Here is a 21,513-nt window from a genome sequence, read left to right as displayed (position 1 = left end):
AGGTGTAATGAATGGGGTTCATATCCCTCCTAACAGTGCATTAGGGAGTGATAGAAGCCACAATTAGGAGGCTTATTGGATAATTACAAGTACAGTTATACTGCTCCCACAATAAATCTTCATAATAATAATAATTATGTCCCCCAAAAAAACCTTTGTGTTCCCCTGACAGGGGAGCCACCACCTGCTGTCCTAAAGTAGTAAAAAAATATTAGTTTATCACATAAGCTTCCATCCAGCATTGACGACCACTTGTCACATTTTCTATTTTGCCCTCTGGTATTGAATACATATAAAGAAATGTGTTGTTAAATAGGTTTTGCCACTAACAATACTTACAGTATACCCTTTTTATTATGGAATAACTGCCTTATTGCTAGTAGTCTTACCACTGGGAGTGACGATAAACATGAGAACAAGGGTCCCCATGCCCCCAGTGTGAATGAAGTTGTAATGCACCTGTGGGACCAAGGTGTTGCTCCACTGAAATAGAGGACATGGGAGCTCCAGTTTATTTATTCACTGGATTCAGTACCTAGATCCCTTTAACTATACTATTTTTTTCAATGTGAAAATCAGTATTTTTACATATAATACATTTGCTGCAATGTTATACGGGTTGTCTGGTTTATTTGTAGCGAGTAAGTAATGAAACATAAAACCCTTAAAATGTGTCAAGTTTAGATTAAATGAACTGATAAATGATGATAAATGTATCATGGCTATAACTTGATTGTCTAGTAATGTTATTAAAGAAAGAGTTAATCTTTATATGACCTCCAAGATCATGTCTCAATTGAACTCAAATGCCTATATATCTCACATGCCATGTGATTTACTCTTAATTCTTATCTTGCACAGCTGCCAGAAATATAACCAAAATTAAGGTAAGCCAAAGAAAGCTAAGTGCAGTACTGGGGAGGACTACTTTCCCCTAAAAAATTTTTAGTTCAATAATACTGAGGTCAATACATTCAGAGTGGCACACAGGTTTTAATGTGAAATCCACTTCTTTAATCTTGAGTATGTTACAAGGACCTCAGGACAACCTATCAATGACAATTCCTGCTCCAGTAAAAAATGGGATTTATGAGAACAGTAGCTGTCATCATTTTGATGAGATAGTCATTGGAATATATGGAAAACTGAATTAGCATAATATATGTGTTTTTCAATAATCTGACAGTATTTTTTATGATTTATTGTATATTAGCAGATTGATGAGTAAGGTGTGCTATACCATATATGATATTCTAAAATTGATATTTCAGGGGGCCTTCAATCATATTTATTTTTTGAAAGGCAATTTCTGAAATAATCCCAAACATGTTAAAACAATTCACCTTTTTACATAGAACCAACTGGTGATCGAACAGGAAGAACACTCTCTGCTGCTGGCGTCCATATGGCTGGTAAATCCATTGCATCTCCCCAGTATAGATAAGTTCTGAGCTTCTGTCCAGGATATCATCACCCTGTAAAATACAAATACAAGTCATAAGTGATGTAGAAGAGTAGGAATAACTAGGTACAGATTACAATATTTTCCCTGAGGAGAACCTTTCGAGAAGCTTTGGATAACTCACTAGTACATTGTGTGTAAATGAAGAATAAGACTACGGGAGAAATTTATAATTTTATGATAGTGGCCACAACTCCCACCCCCCGTCAGATACATGGCGTCGTTTTGTGTAAAAACCTGCGATCCAACAAACTTTCACAGGTTTTTCAAAACTACACACGCAAACACGCCCTCCTACACACCCTCCACACCCACCCACATTGTGAATCACAAATTTGCGATTCATTCACTGCTAATACACCAGAAACTGGCGTAGAAGCGGTGAAAGATCTGCCTCTATGACTTTACTTCATTTTCCCAGTATTTCAGATTTATTATTAACATTTATTATTGTTTTATCAGTTTTACCCTCTTCTCTGTGTGAAGCTTTTATTCATATCTAAGTAGGTCACCTAGTTGCTGTGATGCACTGTCCCCTAACTCCTGCATAGAGATTCATTGTAATCTGTTCAAAAACCTAAAATTTAGTAGAGATTTTAAAGAGTATTTCATTTTATCAGAAGTGGTAGGGATCAAGAAAGCAACCAAGTAAGTGGGGAAAGAAGCACTTTACTCTTATAAGATATGTTACAAAGTTACTTGTGTTCACAGCTACCTATGATTTATTCAAAGTTTGTTGAAAGGTTAACAATGATTTAAAGAATATACAATGGGTCCCCTACTTAAGAACATCCAACTTACAGACGACCCCAAGTTACAAACGGACGGTTACAAACAGATTTTGGTAATTCACTCTACTTTAGCCCTAGGCTACAATAAACAGCTATTATAAGTATCAAAGGTGTCTGTAATTAAGATTTATTGTCAATCCTGGTTCTTATGACAACCCAACATTTTTAAAATCCAAGTGTCACAGAGACAAAAAAATTTTGACTGGGGTTGCAATAATAAAGTATACAGTTCCGACTTACATACAAATTCAACTTAGGAAACAAACCTACAGACCCTATCTTGAATGTAATCCGGAACTGCCTGTATTAGTTAAAGTATTTACATATAGTATAGAAAATTATAATTATAGTCTAATTTTAGTACCCTCTCTCCTATTGTTCCATATGACTGTTTGTACTATTATTTGTATATGTCCCCTATGATTTGTAAAGCTCTGCAGAATTTGATGTCGTTATATATAAATAAAGATTATTATTATTACTTTTCATAGTCTTTAAATGTGTTTAATGTACATAATAATGTTAAGTTACTATGCACATGTTTTGAAGTTTGGATATTTTTTTTGTATTCTTTATCCTCTGATGCTAAAATCCCACCCTAGAGGTGGTTGCATCAACGCCTTGGAAGTAACAGCTAGGTAAATACAAAGAGCAAAAGCATTAGAAGATTTCGATTGCTAATAACACTGTTCAGCCACATTGTATGAAAGGGAGTTATTTACTTGTGGAGTGGGTGCAGTAATTCCTGATTTAGTGAGTGGCATCGCTATGTTCTAATTAGGGACTCACAGACTGATTAGCACTGCAGGCGAGGGGGAGATCAGACGGGAGGGAAAGCAAAAGCAACGTCTTTTTATTTTTTTATTTTTTTCCACTAGGCTCCCTTTTTGATGCTTTCTGTTGTTTGAAAACCCTGTTGTAGTCTCTGACTTTATTTTCCTCAAGAGATTTGCTGATCAAGCTGGCCCTGTCTCCAGAACAGCATCTTAGCGGCACGATGCACGGTTTTCAGCCCAGTGTTTGATGTGAGAAGGCATGAAAAAAGGGCTTTTAAATGTGAGTTTCAATGCCTTACTGGAGAATCTGAACACACATGAAAGCATTTGAGTTGACAGCTATGTAGGCAGTTCTTCTATTATGCACAAAACCAGTTAACCTTTTTGCTGCTGGAAATGGCGGATCAACTTAGGGAATTCAGGCCCTTGTTGACTAGCTATTGATTTTGGTTCATGAAGAGATCCTTTAGGGACTACACTAGAAATGAACCAGATAAAGTATATATCTCAACTATAGTGTATATGAACTGCCTTAAGGCACATACACTGTGGACCAGATATTTCTTGCGGCAAATCCCCTTAGGAAAACAGGAAAACTTTTTTTTTTACTGCGATCCTTATCCATTTTAAGGAATTTTGTCCTTCCATGTAGACCTTTTTTCTCGGAAAAAATCAATAATACAGTAATGTTAAGCCACACTTAGGGGGAAATGTATCATTATGTCTATTTGTAAAATGGTGTTTTCCTATAGAAGAAATTGTTCTATTTATTGTCCAAGTTTATCATAGTACCTTTTCATTTGATAAATGTTGAAATGTTCCATGTTATCTTCATTGCATTTTTTTAAAGGTCACTCAATGTTCTGTATTTAAAAAGGGTGCAGGGACATGCAGTGCTGTGGGAGAATGGTACCAACGAGAGAGTGTAGTATAAGTTTTTTTTATAATAATAGTACCCTCTCTCCTCTCCTAAGTTTTTTTTATAATAATAGTACCCTCTCTCCTATTGTTCCATATGACTGTTTGTACTATTATTTGTATATGTCCCCTATGATTTGTAAAGCTCTGCAGAATTTGATGTCGTTATATATAAATAAAGATTATTATTATTACTTTTCATAGTCTTTAAATGTGTTTAATGTACAGAATAATGTTAAGTTACTATGCACATGTTTTGAAGTTTGGATATTTTTTTTGTATTCTTTATCCTCTGATGCTAAAATCCCACCCTAGAGGTGGTTGCATCAACGCCTTGCATCCTAAGTTTTTTTTATAATAATAGTACCCTCTCTCCTATTGTTCCATATGACTGTTTGTACTATTATTTGTATATACTCGAGTATAAGCCGAGTTTTTCAGCACAATTTTTGTGCTGAAAATTCCCCACTCGGCTTATACTCGGGTATATAAAAAAAAATAAACTCAATACTCACTATTACGACGGCCCGGGCAGCTCCGCTTCCATCTTCATGTCCGCGGCGGGTCCGCGGCAGCTCCGTCTGCAGCGCCTCTTCTCCTTCAGGCCGGCGCTAGGACTGCGACACCCCGTACGCACGACCCGGCCGGCACACAACTGTGACGTCAGCAACTGTGATGTCACAATTATGTGCCGACCGGGCCGTGCGTACTGAGATATCGCGATCCTAGCGCTGGCCTAAAGGAGAAGAGGCGCTGCAGACGGAGCTGCCGCGGACCCGCTGCGGACATGAAGATGGAAGCGGAGCTGCCCGGGCTGTTGGAATGGTGAGTACTGAGTTTATTATTTTTAAGGGCTGGCAGGCTGTATTCAACGGGGGTCTGGTAGGCTGAATTCAACGGGGGTCTGGCAGGCTGTATACAACAGGGGGCTGGCTATATACTGGGGAGGCTGTGACCAATGCATTTCCCACCCTCGGCTTATACTCGAGTCAATAGGTTTTTCCAGTTTTTTGTGTTAAAATTAGGGGTCTCGGCTTATACTCGGGTTGGCTTATACTCGAGTATATACGGTAATTCTGTATTTATATAGCACACACAGATTACGCAGCACTGCATAGAGTTTGCCAAATAGGTCCCTGCCCCCAATGGGGCTCACAATCTAACAATGGGGCTCACAATCTAAGGAAGCTCTCGCAAACACGGAGAGAACAAACAAACTCTTTGCAGATGTGGACCCTGGGTGGGACTCGAACCCAGGGCTCTAGCGCTGCAAGGCCGTAGTGCTACCCACTTAGCCAACGTGCTGCCCATATTTTTTTTAATTTTTCAGCAACCCCAGCCATATATTTAAATTAATCATAACTTGATAACCCCTTAAAATACATTTATGTGGATCTTTGTCTGTAAACACAAAGTAAAATTATTATATTGTATATTATAGCCCACATGTAATGATCTAGAGCCGTAGACACAACCTAGGTCCTTCACATTTAACCCAGCTAAGTTGTTAACAATGGAATTATTTATCCACATTGTTTTATAATTCAGCTACTTATAATCATTGTGTAATGTGGTTGTCTATTGTATTTCTTGATGGTATATTTTGTGGCCAATTATTTCAGGAACCATGTATAAAAATATTGTTTGATTTGCATGTGTCTTCAAAAAGTATTATAAAACAAACTTAAAGACAAAAATAATACATTTGTGTTTGTAAATATTAAGATATTAATATAAATAAAAATATTGTAAACATTTATTGAAAAAACATTTACAAATGAGAATATGATTGACAAATGTCCATCATCTGAGTAATTTAAGAGCTCACATGTAGTTATTTATAGGGACTCCATCTGTATTGTTAAATTTACTGAACAAATAGATGTGAGATTAGGTATGCATGCTTAGGCATGCTTCAAACCATACATCTGCTCCACCTTTACATGGCGTTGCACACCTACAAACAATGATAATTTAGTTGCCCTAGTAACATTTGCAAAAATTATGTAAAAACACCTGTACAATTAGATTATGCTAAAAATCTGAAAACTACAACTATGACATTATTTTGTGAAAAAAAAACAAACATAGGCCAGATTTACCATGATAAATGTGACCCATAGAATTAATAGACATAAGAATGCATCTGAAAAAAATTGCATTGTTTTTTAAGTCTGTGATTTCCATGGATGCTTCACAAAGCCATTGATTTCTATAGGTGTTTTCACATTGGCTTGTATTTTCAAGGGATAAAGAAACCTCATACAAGCTATACAAAAGACTGTAAACAGCGGTTTATGCAAAATTCAATACATTTTATTAATGATACAAACAAATGACTCATGTATACTCAACTAGACTAAAACCAACCCATAGAAACAATCCCTGGTGGACAAAAAGGTGCATAGCCATTCCTGTAACAGTAATAGCACATACAATAATGGATGGATACAACCAAGTACCAAATGTATATCCTGGCCATATAAAATGGATCCTGGTAGGAGGTCATATAAAAGTTAAGGACCAAAATATAAAGTGCATAGTGCAAAAGAATTCATACATGTATAAACCGACCAGGTTGCATTGTAAGCAGGAAAAATGGTGATGGACCACTGAACCCCCTGAGGAAGCGACGGCAAAACGATTGTAGGGGTTCAGTAGTCCATCGCCATTTTTTGTCCACCAGAGATTGTTTTTATGGGTTGGTTTTAGAGTAGGTGATTATATATGTGTCATTTGTTTGTATCATTAATAAAATTTATTGAATTTTGCATAAACTGCTGTTTACAGTCTTTTGTATAGCTTGTATGAGGCCTGTATATATATATATAACTATATACATAGTTATATATATCCTCTTGGTAGCAGGCCTTGATTTTCATAAATTTGCCTGGATAATTGGTTTTTATTAATTAAGAAACATGCCCTATTTTTTAATGGATGCAGATCACGGAAGGCAACAGAAGTCTATGGGTCTGTAAAAATACTGATGAAACTGTTTTTTTCAATGATGAGGGTGAAAAACCAGGTGTGATCTTTTCAAAGTAATGTTAAACCTTCAGTTTTTTTTTTGCAGATACAGAGACAAAACCTGAAGAAAAACGGAGATGCAATGGAGACAAAACGCAATGAATACGCAACTAAAACGCAAATGTGAAAGAGCCCTTAGGCTACATAGATATCAGGAATGGTAAATTACTTCCAAACAACATTGTGTTAATATAATCACCCTGTAACAAGTCAACCAATAACATACGCCAGTTGCACTTGTTTCTACAGCAGAGTATTCAATTTGGTTTCAATTAGGTTCTCCCTATCAGCTCCGTTGAGGATTATTCGGGGTGCATTGAAGCACACAGCTGTGACTCCTTATTTAGAGGGGACTGGATCAGTCAGATAACAGATGCAGCTGGGAATATGTCATGTATACAAGACTATAGATGTGGGGTTCTTTCAAGGAAAAAATTATTCCAAATTGGTTCACATATTAACCCTGTGACCTTTCTTTTGAAATACATTTATCAGTAACCTAGTTGATTTTGAAGATGGAAGTGAATTAACTGAAGAGTAATTTTAACTTAAAGGAAATATACCACCAGTATATGAGTTTTTTAGCTAAAGACACTTACTGGTGGGCTCTCTGCTGCTGATCCTAAAGCAAATTGTAGTTAGGTACAAAAAAATGTTGTTTTTATTTTAAAAAATCAACTTTAGATGATATTCAAATGAAGCTCAGGCACTACCTCCACATCATAGCTTACATCCGCCGGTCCTCCGAATGATAATTTTGCACGCCCCTCGCTAGCCTCCTCCCCTGCCTCCGATAATCGGTGACGTCCCCCAGCTCTCAGCACCTCTTGCACATGCGCATTATATACTACACTATTCCCTACAGAGGCTGTGTGAGAACCCAGAACAGCCGGCCACACAAGTGTAGTATATAATGAGCATGCGCTAGAATTGCCAAGAATCGGATGACGTGGAGGTAGCACCGGAGCTTCATTTGATTACCATCTAAAGTTGTTTTTTGACAAAAGCAAAGTTTTTTTGGCCTAACCGTGAAATTTTTATGGGATCAGCAGCAGAGTAACCAGTAAATGCCTTTAGCTAAAAAAAAACTTCATATACCGGTGGTAGATTTTCTTTAATGGAGTCTTTCAATCTCAAGAGGTCATAGATACCTGAATGATGTGGGTCTGGCCTCTGGTATGCAACCTCTACCTAAAATCGGAGTTACTTGACCTCCTGTCTCACAGTCAGGCAGCATGCACTGCTGCTTTCCCGTCAAGTCTATGGAAACACTGAGAGGTGAACAGTTTGCTCAGGTACAATTGGATCTTCCATTAACCAGAAAAGAGAATGGCGCGCATGTGTAACCGTCTCTCCATTATACCAACGTACCCTATTCTCAAATTGAGCCCACATCAACTAGGAATATTTTAGATATCAGGTAGGATCCACATCTATCATATTTATAAAACATCTTGTGGACATAAGCAAATAGCTTATAGCTGAGATATTTATAATAATAATTAATAGGAATAAGAACACTGCATTTGTACTATAGTTGAAAACTGTGCCTGATGTTACAAACCTGCTTTATTAAAAGGAATTTCCAGGAGTATTTTATACCTATACCTGGCCTTACCTTAGACTGCCCTTTTCTACAAATTAGTTAGGATTAAGGCGTTTAATGTTAGTGTTAATCCTAACCTCTAACAAAAAATTTTGTTTGAATGTGATTTTCTCATTCAACAGGAACCTAATGTATAGATGACAACTTATTTTAAAAAAAGGGGTTGGCCACTTGTAATCTCTCACTGTCCACAAACAATCATCAGATAGAGATAACATGACCTTCCATCTGCAGCCATTTTATGGACAGGAATAGCTGACTGATGAAGTAAAATCAGGAGGCTTCACTTAACATATCAAGAAAGCGGAGCAGAACTATTAATAAATGTATATTGGTAAATTACATAATATCCTGCTCCCCCCACACTCTTATACACACTTAACAAAAAACAGGAGGTAAAGTGGTCCACTTATTTAAATATGTTGAGGGGGGTATCAGCCATGTCAAATTCAACAAGTAAATTTGCACTCAAGAAAGTTAGCCACTGCCAGAAGAGGCTTATAGAAACTCTCCAAATTGAAATAGAGAAGTATGAATAGAAAACAGCCAAATGAATGCATGGCCAAATTATATAGATACATTTTTTGCAGAGAAAAATTCATTTTTATTCATATTTAATTAGAATTTGGTGCCGGATTCAAGCTGCCCCATGCAGAGATACAGTCCCCACAGTCAATGAAGTGGTTAAAAGTCCATGTGATTACAGAGATCTGCATGGAATCTCCGTTGCCCCCTGCTGGGACGGGGTGGGGCAGATCTTTTCAGTATAGCAACATGAATCAAGCCCTCTGTCACATGATGAAGTGAGATTTAATGACCTGGAGTCAGAACGTCTTTGCACAGCAGTAAAAAGATGCTTCTTTCTGGTGCCGGTACCAGATAAATTATCTTAGAAGTGGAGCAAAAGGGGTGGAGGCAAACCAATTAGAAAGTCAAATCACAGCTGGGTTTTAATATTCTCCCCTTTAATATGAGAAATTCATATAAATATCAGGTTGACTGAGATTGGAGAATTTAAGTTACTTCCAAATTTATTTCGTAATTAAATTATCCATTTTATTAAATCTAAAAAGTCTTTCAAGTCAATTTAAAATTTTATGAAGTCTATAAACATTCAGCATACATTTTGCAATTTTATTGGTTTATAAACTATGTATTTATAGTACCATTTCCACTTAACATGAATGAAACATTACCAGTAAATAACTGAAATTCTTCTCTTATATCAAGATGTGAACAATTATGTTCTATTACTAGGTAACTACTGATAAAGCCTTCATTACAACTCCCACAGGGGTAACATACACATCTTGCAGGCTGCTGAATGGGTAATCTGAATAGCTATTTAGCCATTAATCTCCCACGTACATATCTTATTTGCCATTCAGAATCTGTGGATATCTGTATTGTTTAATAGCTATGATAGCAATGACAAGACCAAAGATTGATAGATATTTAATTACACTTTCATAGTATCATAGTATCATAGTTTATACGGTTGAAAAAAGACACATGTCCATCAAGTTCAACCAAGGAAGGGAAGGGATTGGATGAGGAAGGGATTTAGGGGAAACAATTCTGTATTATAACATAACCGGCAGTGTTATTTAGATGTAAAAAGGCATTTAGACCTTTCTTGAAGCTCTCTGCGGTTCCTACTGTGACCAGTGCCTGAGGCAGACTATACCAAAGATTGACAGTTGTCATAGTAAAAAAAGCCCTGTCCCTGGCCATTTTCAATTGATTTGATCTGGAACAATTTTCCGCCATATTTTTTGTATGGACCATTCATATATTTACATAAATTAATCGTGTCCCCTCTTAGTCGTCTTTTTTCCGGACTAAATAAATCTAGTTGTTTTAATCTTTCCTCATAACTGAGACCCTCCATACCCCTTATCATTTTTGTGGCTCTACATTGAACCCTCTCCAGCTCCAGGGCATCCTTTTTATGGACCGGTGCCCAGAACTGGACAGCATATTCCAGGTAAGGCCGAACCAATGCCTTGTACAGTGGTAATATTGCATCCCTATCCCAAGTCTTCTGATACATGTCAAGATCTTGCTGGCTTTAGAGGCAGCTGATTGGCATTGCATGTTGTTATTTAATTTATTTTTAAATAAATTTTTTTTCCAAATATACATACAGTCGAGAAGTAATGCTTTTACAATGTTTCTTCTTACCTATATTCTAAATATACATAAATTACTATATGCTAGATGTTTACATATTGGGTAGTTAGTAGGTTATTTAATTTATGATCTACAAGTACACCCAGGTCCTTCTCAACAAGGGACTCTCCCAGATTTACTCCCCCAAAGACATATTTTGCCTTTAGATTATTAGCCCCCAGGTGCATAACCTTACATTTATCCACATTGAACCTCATTTGCCAAGTGGATGACCAAACACTCAGTTTGTCAGGGGCTGCCCCCTATAGCATTAGTAGGAGGAGGAGCCAGGGGACTGGACTGCTGAAAACGAGAAGTGGATGCGAGTATGGGACATGGGCTTCCTGGGACATTGCTGAACAAAGCAGCTATAAATAACTAGGAGCAGAACCTGTCACCACCAGTATACATAGTTCTTTATACACTCACCAGCCACTTTATTAGGTACACCTGTCCAACTGCTCGTTAACACTTAATTTCTAATCAGCCAATCACAGTGCATGTAGGCATGTAGACATGGTCAAGACAATCTCCTGCAGTTCAAACCGAGCATCAGTATGGGGAAGAAAGGTGATTTGAGTGCCTTTGAACGTGGCATGGTTGTTGGTGCCAGAAGGGCTGGTCTGAGTATTTCAGAAACTGCTGATCTACTGGGATTTTCACACACAACCATCTCTAGGGTTTACAGCGAATGGTCCGAAAAAGATAAAACATCCAGTGAGCGGTAGTTCTGTGGGCTGAAATGCCTTGTTGATGCCAGAGGTCAGAGGAGAATGGGCAGACTGGTTCGAGCTGATAGAAAGGCAACAGTGACTCAAATTGCCACCACTCAAGGTAGGCAGAAGAGCATCTCTGAACGCACAGTACGTCGAACTTTGAGGCAGATGGGCTACAGCAGCAGAAGACCACACCGGGTGCCACTCCTTTCAGCTAAGAACAGGAAACTGAGGCTACAATTTGCACAAGCTCATCGAAATTGGACAGTAGAAGATTGGAAAAACGTTGCCTGGTCTGATGAGTCTCGATTTCTGCTGCGAGATTCGGATGGTAGGGTCAGAATTTGGCGTCAACAACATGAAAGCATGGATCCATCCTGCCCTGTTCAGGCTGGTGGTGGTGGTGGTGTCATGGTGTGGGGAATATTTTCTTGGCACTCTTTGGGCCCCTTGGTACCAATTGAGCATTGTTGCAACGCCACAGCCTACCTGAGTATTGTTGCTGACCATGTCCATCCCTTTATGACCACAATGTACCCAACATCTGATGGCTACTTTCAGCAGGATAATGCGCCATGTCATAAAGCTGGAATCATCTCAGACTGGTTTCTTGAACATGACAATGAGTTCACTGTACTCAAATGGCCTCCACAGTCACCAGATCTCAATCCAGTAGAGCATCTTTGGGATGTGGTGGAACGGGAGATTCGCATCATGGATGTGCAGCCGACAAATCTGCGGCAACTGTGTGATGCCATCATGTCAATATGGACCAAAATCTCTGAGGAATGCTTCCAGCACCTTGTTGAATCTATGCCATGAAGAATTGAGGCAGTTCTGAAGGCAAAAGGGGGTCCAACCCGTTACTAGCATGGTGTACCTAATAAAGTGGCCGGTGAGTGTATATCTATATCCATGGATTTACATCTGGTTCTAAATGTAATAGACTGCTTCAAATCTCACAAAAATATTGAAAAAATATATTAATTTTCTTCCTGAGCAAAATAAAACAGGCAGTACAATAAGTCCTAACAGAGACTAGGTGGGAACAAAGATTAGCATGATGCAATATTCCTGAGTGAAGCGGACCAGTCATTTACTTTCTTCCTCCAGGATTTATGCAGATAAATTACATTGCCTGATTGAATATACTCCAAATAAGCCAAATATCCAATATCATCTCTGTTCCTATTATAGAAAATGAGGCATTTTGGAAGAGCAGTTTTCTTATGAGAATACCATGTGGTAACTTTCTGCAATATATGTATAAAAATCGTAGGCAGAATTAATTTGAAAGATTTGATTAGATGCACTAATAAATGAAATTATCCTAACCATTGTTTCTTGTAATACAACAGAGATCAAGCTAAATAATGGAAATCCACACGTGTTCAAAGGAGAAGACATAAGGGAAAGTACAATAAGGAGCCATAGCAGGAAGAAATAATAACAAAGAGAGCAAAGAGAATGAATGGACTGAAACTAGAAATAACCAGATAAAATAGAGCATCGCTGGGCCAGACCAAGAATCAATATTTGGTTGATAGAAGAGATAAAATGGCTCTTTTGTATTTTAGGTATTTAAGCAGAATGGCTTTAGGGGGCATTACAAAATATCTAGCTATTAAACACACCCTGAAGCACTTGTAACCTACCTCCCTACTCCAACTATGCTTCCCCCCACCCGCTGTCTGCCAAAATCTCATTGGGGCTCATTTACTAAAGGTCCACACACCACATTTCCGTCGGGTTTCCAGACTATTTCCGATTTGCGCTGCATTTAACAGGGGTTTTTGGTGCACGCAATTGGATTTTCATGCAACACAATTCAGGGGTTGGGCCGTTCGAAACCTAACTGATTTGGACTAAAGGTGCTATTTAAAATTCAAATTGTGTTGCAAGACATGCACTCACATACACCGGGAAGAAGAAGGTGAACCGGATCGGGAAAGCGACACATGCAGGATAGTGAATCGCGCCGGACTTCATCCTCGTCAGACAACGCACCTCAGGGATCGCGACAGGACCGATAAGTAAATGTGCCCCAATGTTGTAAATATAAGACCTGTAGCTGTGACATCATGACATTGTTTTCTTCCAGTGTTGTGATCTCACTGTGTGCATTCATGACATTAGTGTGTGTTATTCTAGCATGTGGTATCTTAAGACATTGTACGGTGACAGAATTACATTCATCACTTTGTGCTTTACCTCTGTATTGTGAACTTATTTGAGCATTATTCCTTAGCTGTAACATTACTTTGTGGATTGTTTAGGGGGAATTTAAAGGGGTTATGGTTTAGGAATAATTTAGGGCAGTACTGGGATGGGCTATTTAAAAATAATAAACGTGTACTTACCTCGTCCGGTGCTGCTGATGTCCCACGCCGTGGTCCATCTGATCTGTGCGCCGGTTTGATTTCAAAGCTCCCACCCGAACCATCTCTCAGTGCTTACAAAGCTGAGAGATAGGGACGGATGGGAGGAGCCGGCCACATCTCGGACTGGAAGTTCCCTGTGCATGGCTTCTGTGGCCCTGTAAACAAACAGGGGCACGGATCAGATGGACCGCGGCGCAGGACATCGGCAGCGCCGGAGGAGGTAAGTACATGTTTATTATTTTTAAATAGCCCATCCAGCCTGGCCCTAATTTATTAGTTAACTAGGATAAACCCTTTAATATCAACTTTCAAACAGAAAACTGGCAGAATTTTCTTTTCCTTGCTTCGCCCGTTGGACCTTATTTATGAAGTTTTGGCGCCACAGTGTTGGTGCTTTTCTGACACTCACGACTTGTTCTTCTTTTGGGTGCAAAATTGTGGTATCGCTTGTGAATCCGTAACTTTTCCGGCGCATTTAATTTCCTGACTTGTTTTGTGGCCCAAGTTTTGGTGCACAGTTAGACCAGCTAAAAGATGGTCTAGGGAGTTCTATTTCACCTTCATGAATGGGGGGACAGTTCTAAACCTTTTTGTTCGTGCGCCAATTCATAAATCCCTTGCACCACAAACTTACATCCCACTGAAGACTATACCACACTTCCTGCACTACCCAAATTGATAAATGTCTTATTTTGTGTATTGTGAGATCACTCTGAGCCTTACACATGTACTATGAGATGAATTTGAGCATCATTCCAATACTGTGCCAACACTTTGTGTGTTATCATTTTACTGTAGTATATGAGTAAGACATATAACACAAACCACAGAAATATATAAACTTTGTCATCTTCTGATCTAACTGCTGAATGTGATTACTGTGGAGTGGGGCCTCATTCTGCTATGGGGCCCCAAGTTTACATATTACACTCATAAAAAGGAAATTCGAAAATAATGTAAAAATGTATTCTAAAAAGAATAAAATGTTATAAAAAGTTAAAATACTATCACAAAATAACACAAAAGCACCACAAAAAATAGAGAATGGCAGATAACGTAGAGAAGCAATAAGATGTTTTATATGCTCCATACACCAGTTCAGTTATTAAAGTAAAATGATTTCATACCTCCCAGTCCAGAACGGATGCTTGCCACTGTGCGATTTTGTCAATATTCTCCAGTCTCCTCTTCCGCTCATTGATCTGTTGAGTGACATTCCTCATGACAGCGAGAGCTGCTGCCACATACCTATAATCGCTGCAATTACAAAAATGATACATACATGATGTTATAGTAATCTGATGATCATGTTTAAGACTAATGTGTGGCACTGATACTGGGAATGGCAGGATTTAGCTGCCCATATATTAGAGATATAAATGTAGGCTAGTTGTAAGGTTATGCCATTACCAGTAGACTACTGTATCTAATGTGTATGGAGACCTCTTAAGTGTTCACCCTTGGAAGGCTAACCATGACCAAAGTCCCACAATATTAACATTTTTTAAATTTTGTAATATGTTTATGAAGAAATTTGGATAATTAATATACCATTTGGATCATGATAAACACAATGGTCAACAAAAAACACTTTTGTTATGACTGTCATGACACGCGCATTTAGAATATGATCTATTCCACCAACTACCGGTATATCTTTTAATAAAATGTCTTCAATTTGGGAGGAATCGTCTCCAGTTTAGGGCCCAGCAAGGAGAACCATGCCATTACCTCCAATCAAGTGTATGGGTCTCTCTTCAAGACATCGGTACACAATATGACCGCACATACAGGACTATCCCACATATGCGATGCCATTCAGTGCAGCATTGACATCTGCCATCCACATTCTTCCCCATAAGACATAACATAACTGTCTTCCCCTCATATGATGTGGGCATACTGTGATACAAGGATTTATTACATTATATTTATTGGTGTTTCCTATTTTTACAGATCAAATGTTCCACGATTGATGTTAAACTGCATGATCGTCCCTTCATCAACCTTATTTGTGGCTGCTTGATCTTTTTAGTCATGTTTTTCTTTGACTGAGTCTTAACTGTGATATCTTCATATGGTTACATGGAGATTTTGACTAATAAAAAGAATAACAAACACATTTTGTGCAGTATATAGAATTTTTGTGGACTTGATTTTTTTGATGTTTGTCCTCAGGGGTTTCGGAATTATTATGCCAAGTGGAGACCAGTTGAAACTTTATATGGTGTCCATTGTTAGAGATATAGTGTGATAGGGATCACCGTTTATGTCTCTGGCACACTCAGGGTCAATTCCTTTAAGTAGGGATGACCTCTCTTGGTCTATTGGTATAACCCCAATATATAGGAGGATTTACATTCAGTAAATTGATATATGCTTCTATATGAAGCTATTTTGGTAAACCACTTGTACAGATGCACGTTACTGGCCAGGATAAGTATTTTATAACTTCCTAAATACATTACCTGCCAGCCACTAGTTGCAATCTTCTGTTTTCCTTTAGTCTATTCCCGTTGTCGTTTTGTATACTACTGCTATAGCAACCTATTACCCCCACGTCTGGTCCAATCACATGTGCATACATCACTTCTGGTGTTTGCATTCCAGGGATGCATGTCACGCATGCCCGATGCGCATTCATACCAACAATTCAGCTTTTCTAATACTTGCCGCGGGAATGATGCAAGGTGACGATCGCGTACTTACATATTATGTATATACAGAATATATACCGTATTTTACGGACTATAAGGCGCACTAAAAATCCTTTGATTTTCTCAGAAATCAAAGGTGCGCCATATAGTCCAGTGCGCCTTATATATGAACCATAGTTACAGACAACAGCTGCCTTGAACTGTGCACAGGTCTACCACCTGCTGGTCATTCATCCTTATAATCAGGTGCACCTTATACTACGGTGCGCCTTATATATGAACCTAGATGTTTTAGCAGGCATTTATTGATGGTGCGCCTTATACTGTGTGTGTGTATGTGTGTGTATATACATACACACACATATATATACACCCTTTTAATAGGAGACCCTTCCCTAAAAGACCATCCCATTATCCAACTAAAGACAATTTCTTCAATGAGAACCTCACATTAGACTTTCAGGCACTGTACGTGGAAGCTATTAAGCCAGATTCAGGCTGATTAAAGTAGAGTTTTTTTTGATTTATTGAGCTTATACCAACCAAGATTTTGGATTTTTACACTATTGGGTTCCCTTTTTAAAAGGTAGCTGCCTGTACACCACATTTATCAAATTGTCATTTGCCATTTTATAAAGATCACAAAAAATGTTGAAAGACAGTTCTAATGAGCAGATGGAAAAGAAAATGTAGGTAGAATGCAATGGCTCCCATCAGTTGTGTCCCAGCACTTTAAGGCTTATAGGGGGTTTTCCATATATATAAAAAAAACTCCCTGGGGGTTTGGGTAAGAAAAAAAGAGAACACATACTCCAGCTGCTGGCACCCACATCATCCAAAGAGTGGCCTCTTCAGGCACGGCATGTCATCTCCATTTTGCAGAGGAGTTCACTTCCTGTTGTCCAATTAGACCATTTATTGGATAAGGCAGGTACCAATACCTCCTGGAGATTCCAGATGTAGTGTCTGAAACTGTATGTACCAGAGCAATGTAGGACCCAGGAGTTGCAACAGGGTATGTATTTCCCTTTTTTTTCTTTTACCTTTTCCTCCCGTACCCAAGCTCCCAGAGAGTTTTCAATATACATGACAAACCCCTTTAAGTCAGCAATGGCTACAAGTAAGCAGTAAGTAAGTGCTCCTGCAAGTGCCAGAAAATGACTGGCACAATTGATCACTCAGTTTTGCCATGGAAATAGAATAGATTTTTCACATAGGTGTAAATGGAAAATAATTGCCTCAAAAACCACCCAAACTGATCTATACAGCAACATGCACGAATACTGTAACATGTGAGAAATATGGGAGATTTACTAAGCAACCCTGAATATGTTAACCATAATATGAGGGGTCTGGATAATTTCACACGTTTATGAGGGGTTTCATTTACGGAACAGCTGAGAGAAAACCAAATACTGATAATAGCCTGGAGGATGAATGTGCAATAGTAAAACAAGTACAGGCAGTCCCCAGGTTACATACAAGTTAGGTTCTGTAGGTTTGTTCTTAAGTTGAATTTATATGTAAGTCGGAACTGTATATTTTATAATTGTAATCCCAGCCAGAACTTTTTTGGTCTCTGTGACAATTCTATTTTAAAAATGTTGGGTTGTCATAAGAATCAATATTAACACTAGAGATTCATTACAGACACCTGTGATAACTGTTATAGCTGATCATTGTAGCCTAGGACTAAAGTACAATAAATTACCAATATCCAGAGGTCCGTTTGTAACCAGGGGTCGTATGTAAGTTGAGTGTTCTTAAGTAGGGGACCGCCTGTATAAGGGCTTACTGAGAAGCTTTTTTCTGGGTTATTACATGTTACAAAGAATTAACCATCTGTAAATAAAATGCAGTACTCGGAGGGGAAGATACCCTAATAAGGCTGAAGAAGTAATAAACACAAGACCAATCTCTCACATTGTATTCCTGGTGTCTTGCACTATAATAAAGAGAGACAAAAGGTATTTGCTATATTTGCTGGGAGAAGGGCAATCAATCTTCTTAAGGAAAGATACTGCAGTCAGGTTATTGATTCCAGCCTTATGTATTCATCTGATTCCACCGGACATCAAAGCTTGTTAATGAGAAGAATGCATGAGGGCGGCTGCCACCGGTCTATGATACACAGGCGGCTAGAGACGACTCCTAATGAATGCCAAGGAGAGACGGAACCACCGCCACCACTATGCAGGCCGGATGTTTGTTGGGATAAAGTAATATTGAGAAATTAAGACTTACAGTGTTTACAGGCTACGCTTCTCAACACTTCTCATCCATGATATGCAGAAGATATCTATAGTAATAGTCAAGCAGAACCCAGGTGAACACGTCCTAGACGCCTGATACTTAGAAGACCATCCATTATGATGAGCGATGTTCTCTTGGTCATATTCAATTAAATGACATTCTTAATGTCTTAATATTGTTACATTTTTCAAGGACTGTCGACTATGGACACATTTGAGGCTGGATCTAAACTGGATTTTTGTGTTTTTCTATTAGGGAGGATAGAAAAATATAATTTCGTACCGTAATCAGCTTTTTCAATAAACATGCTATAGGAGTGGTGCATCCACTAAAGTACTTCTATGATGCCAAAACATGGTAAAAAAAATGTTTTTAAAAAGACCCACAACCCCTATTTAAACGGGTTGTTTTTAAAATCCTCCAGGAGGGCTGTGGAGGGATTTTTAAACAATCAAACCAGTACTCACCTCCTCCATCGCTCCTGGTGGCCTACGCTGCAGTCTACCGCTGGGCCGCGCCCCTGTAAACAAACAGCTGTTCCCACCCATTCCTATATCTCAGCGCATGATACAGCCCTGAAAATAGGGATGGGTGGTTGTGGCCGTAAACAAACCAGGGCACGGGCCGGATAAAACGCAACGTGAGATGCTGGGAGCAACGGAGGAAATGGATACAGGTTTGTTTTTTAAAAAATCCCTCCACAGCCCGCCTGCAGAATTTTAAAAAACAATTGGTTCAGCCCCTTTAAGCTCAGTAATATATATGGAATAATCCCCAATGAGTTGTGTTAGATTAAATCTACCACGTTGTTTACCTTTACAAAGCACCACCAGTTCTTTGTAGAGGTTAAATAGCTTAACCCTGGAATTCCTTAGTTATAGGAACTGCTTCTTTGTAAAAAAAACAGACTTGTTATGTAAATTATGCTGAATGACTCTGGGGGCATTATGGTAGACCCTCTGTGATCCTTCTAATCTACCCACTACCTCTTCATCCCCATACTGCCAAGTCAGCTGATGAAGGGGGCAAGGGAGAGGAGGCTGGTTACAAACGCACTGGGGGCGTGCAGCCAAAGTATGGAGGGGCTCCAATAATGCTCTTCAGAGCCCTTCAGCATAATTTACACAGGGAATTTTAACAAAGAAACAGCTAGCGATTATCTATAATAAAGGAATGCCAGGGTTAAGCTGTATAACCCCCCAATGATCTTTTTCATTTTTGGGTTTCTGTTTTTTGCTTCCCACCTTCAAAAATCCATACATTTTTAATTTTGCCATGTACAGAGCTGTGCGTGTGGGCTTATTTTCTGCATAGCAAATTTAAATTTCCAGTGACAGCATTAAATATTCCATGCCATGTACTGGAAAGCAGGAAAAAATGTGGTGAAATTGGCAAAAAAACACATTTGCGACACTTTCTTTTAGGTTCTGTATTTATGCCTTTCAATTTTCATTCTAAATGATATCTCCCCTTTATTTCTTGAGCTGGTACAATCACGGGGATGCCACATTTGTATAGGTTTTGATATGTTTTAATAGATTTTTAAAAATTAAAACCGTTTGTATGTAAAAAAAATTCTTATATTCGCCATTTTCTGATGCTAAAAACTTTTTCATACTACAGCATACAGATCTGTGTATGGTCTAATTTTTGCAGGACAAGATGATCTTTTCATTGCTACCATTGTGGGGACTGTACAATCTTTTGATCACTTTTTATTTAAAAAAATTACATTTACTTAGAAGTTGCAAAATATCAAAAAAGTGGCAATTCAGACATTTGGTCGATATTTTCTGTTACGGGGTTCAATGCTGGGAATAACCGTTTCTATATTTTGATCATAATTTTTGGATGCACGAATACCTAACATGTTTATGATTTTGGGGGATAAGGTGAGGTGATTTTAGGTTTTTATTTATTTATTTTTTTCTAATTTTTATACCCCAAAGGGTTCTTTAAGCCTTGGGTGTCTGATCACTTCTACTCATGGCCAGCGCCAGAGTAATTGAGAGAAGTGCCGTACTCACAGGGGGCGCCACCGCAAGTGGATCCTCACACAATATAAGTGCATCGGCGCGGCAGATGTATTTCTGCCGCGGAGCGTCTAATACTGTGCAGGACGCTGCCGACGTGATGACGTCACGCCGCCAGCGTCCCTGCTGCTGCACGGTAGACACTGCTGTCACTTGGAAGATGTAGAAGATGTGTGCAACGCTTCAGGTAAGTTAGCGTTTATTATTTTTATCTGGTCACTTTTAATGTGTTTTTTATGAATTCATGGAGCCTGTCTACGGGGTATATTAATTAATGGAGCCTGGGGGGGGGGGGGTATATTAATTAATGGAGCCTTGTGGGGGGGTGTATTTAAATGAATGGAGCCTGGGGGGGGGTGTATATTAATTAATGGAGCCTGGGGAGGGTATATATTAATTTATGGAGGCCTGGGGGGGGGGGAATATTATTTAATGGAGCCTGGGTGGGGGGTGTATAATAACTAATGAAGCCTGGGGTGGGAGTGGGGTGTATATTAATTAATGGAGCCTGGGGGGGTGTATATTAATAATGGAGCCTGAAGGGGGGGTGTATATTAATAATGGAGCCTGGAGGGTATATTTATTACTGTATTCTGGCTGGGGAGGTGTATATATTAATTAATGGAGCCTGACTGGGGGGTGTATATTAATATTGGTATCTTAAGGTTCTGCGTTTTTAATGCCACCACATGAGTTCACTGCTAAGGGGCCCAGTGAA

At 38.7% G+C, this 21,513-nt stretch overlaps 1 protein-coding gene and 1 long non-coding RNA gene across 3 annotated transcripts in view; one reads left to right on the top strand and one right to left on the bottom strand.

Annotated features, from left to right (window-relative positions):
* ARHGEF9 (Cdc42 guanine nucleotide exchange factor 9) overlaps positions 1–21,513 on the bottom strand; it is a 277,721-nt gene that overhangs the window by 27,855 nt on the left and 228,353 nt on the right. For both annotated transcript variants that reach the window (XM_072123413.1, XM_072123414.1), the window contains 2 exons: positions 14,980–15,109; positions 1,344–1,475 (listed from right to left, as the gene is read on the bottom strand). In XM_072123413.1, coding sequence (XP_071979514.1) covers positions 1,344–1,475; positions 14,980–15,109 — 262 coding nt within the window. The remainder of the gene's footprint in view (positions 1–1,343; positions 1,476–14,979; positions 15,110–21,513) is intronic.
* Positions 3,136–13,145, top strand: LOC140077323 (uncharacterized). The gene is made up of 3 exons (XR_011849757.1): positions 3,136–3,309; positions 7,024–7,137; positions 12,830–13,145. It is a non-coding gene; the product is annotated as an uncharacterized lncRNA (long non-coding RNA).

This window comes from Engystomops pustulosus, chromosome 9 (genome assembly GCF_040894005.1).
Source record: "Engystomops pustulosus chromosome 9, aEngPut4.maternal, whole genome shotgun sequence".
NCBI lineage: Eukaryota > Metazoa > Chordata > Amphibia > Anura > Leptodactylidae > Engystomops > Engystomops pustulosus.
Note: the sequence above shows the minus strand (reverse complement) of the source record. Positions and strands in the feature narration are given on the sequence as shown.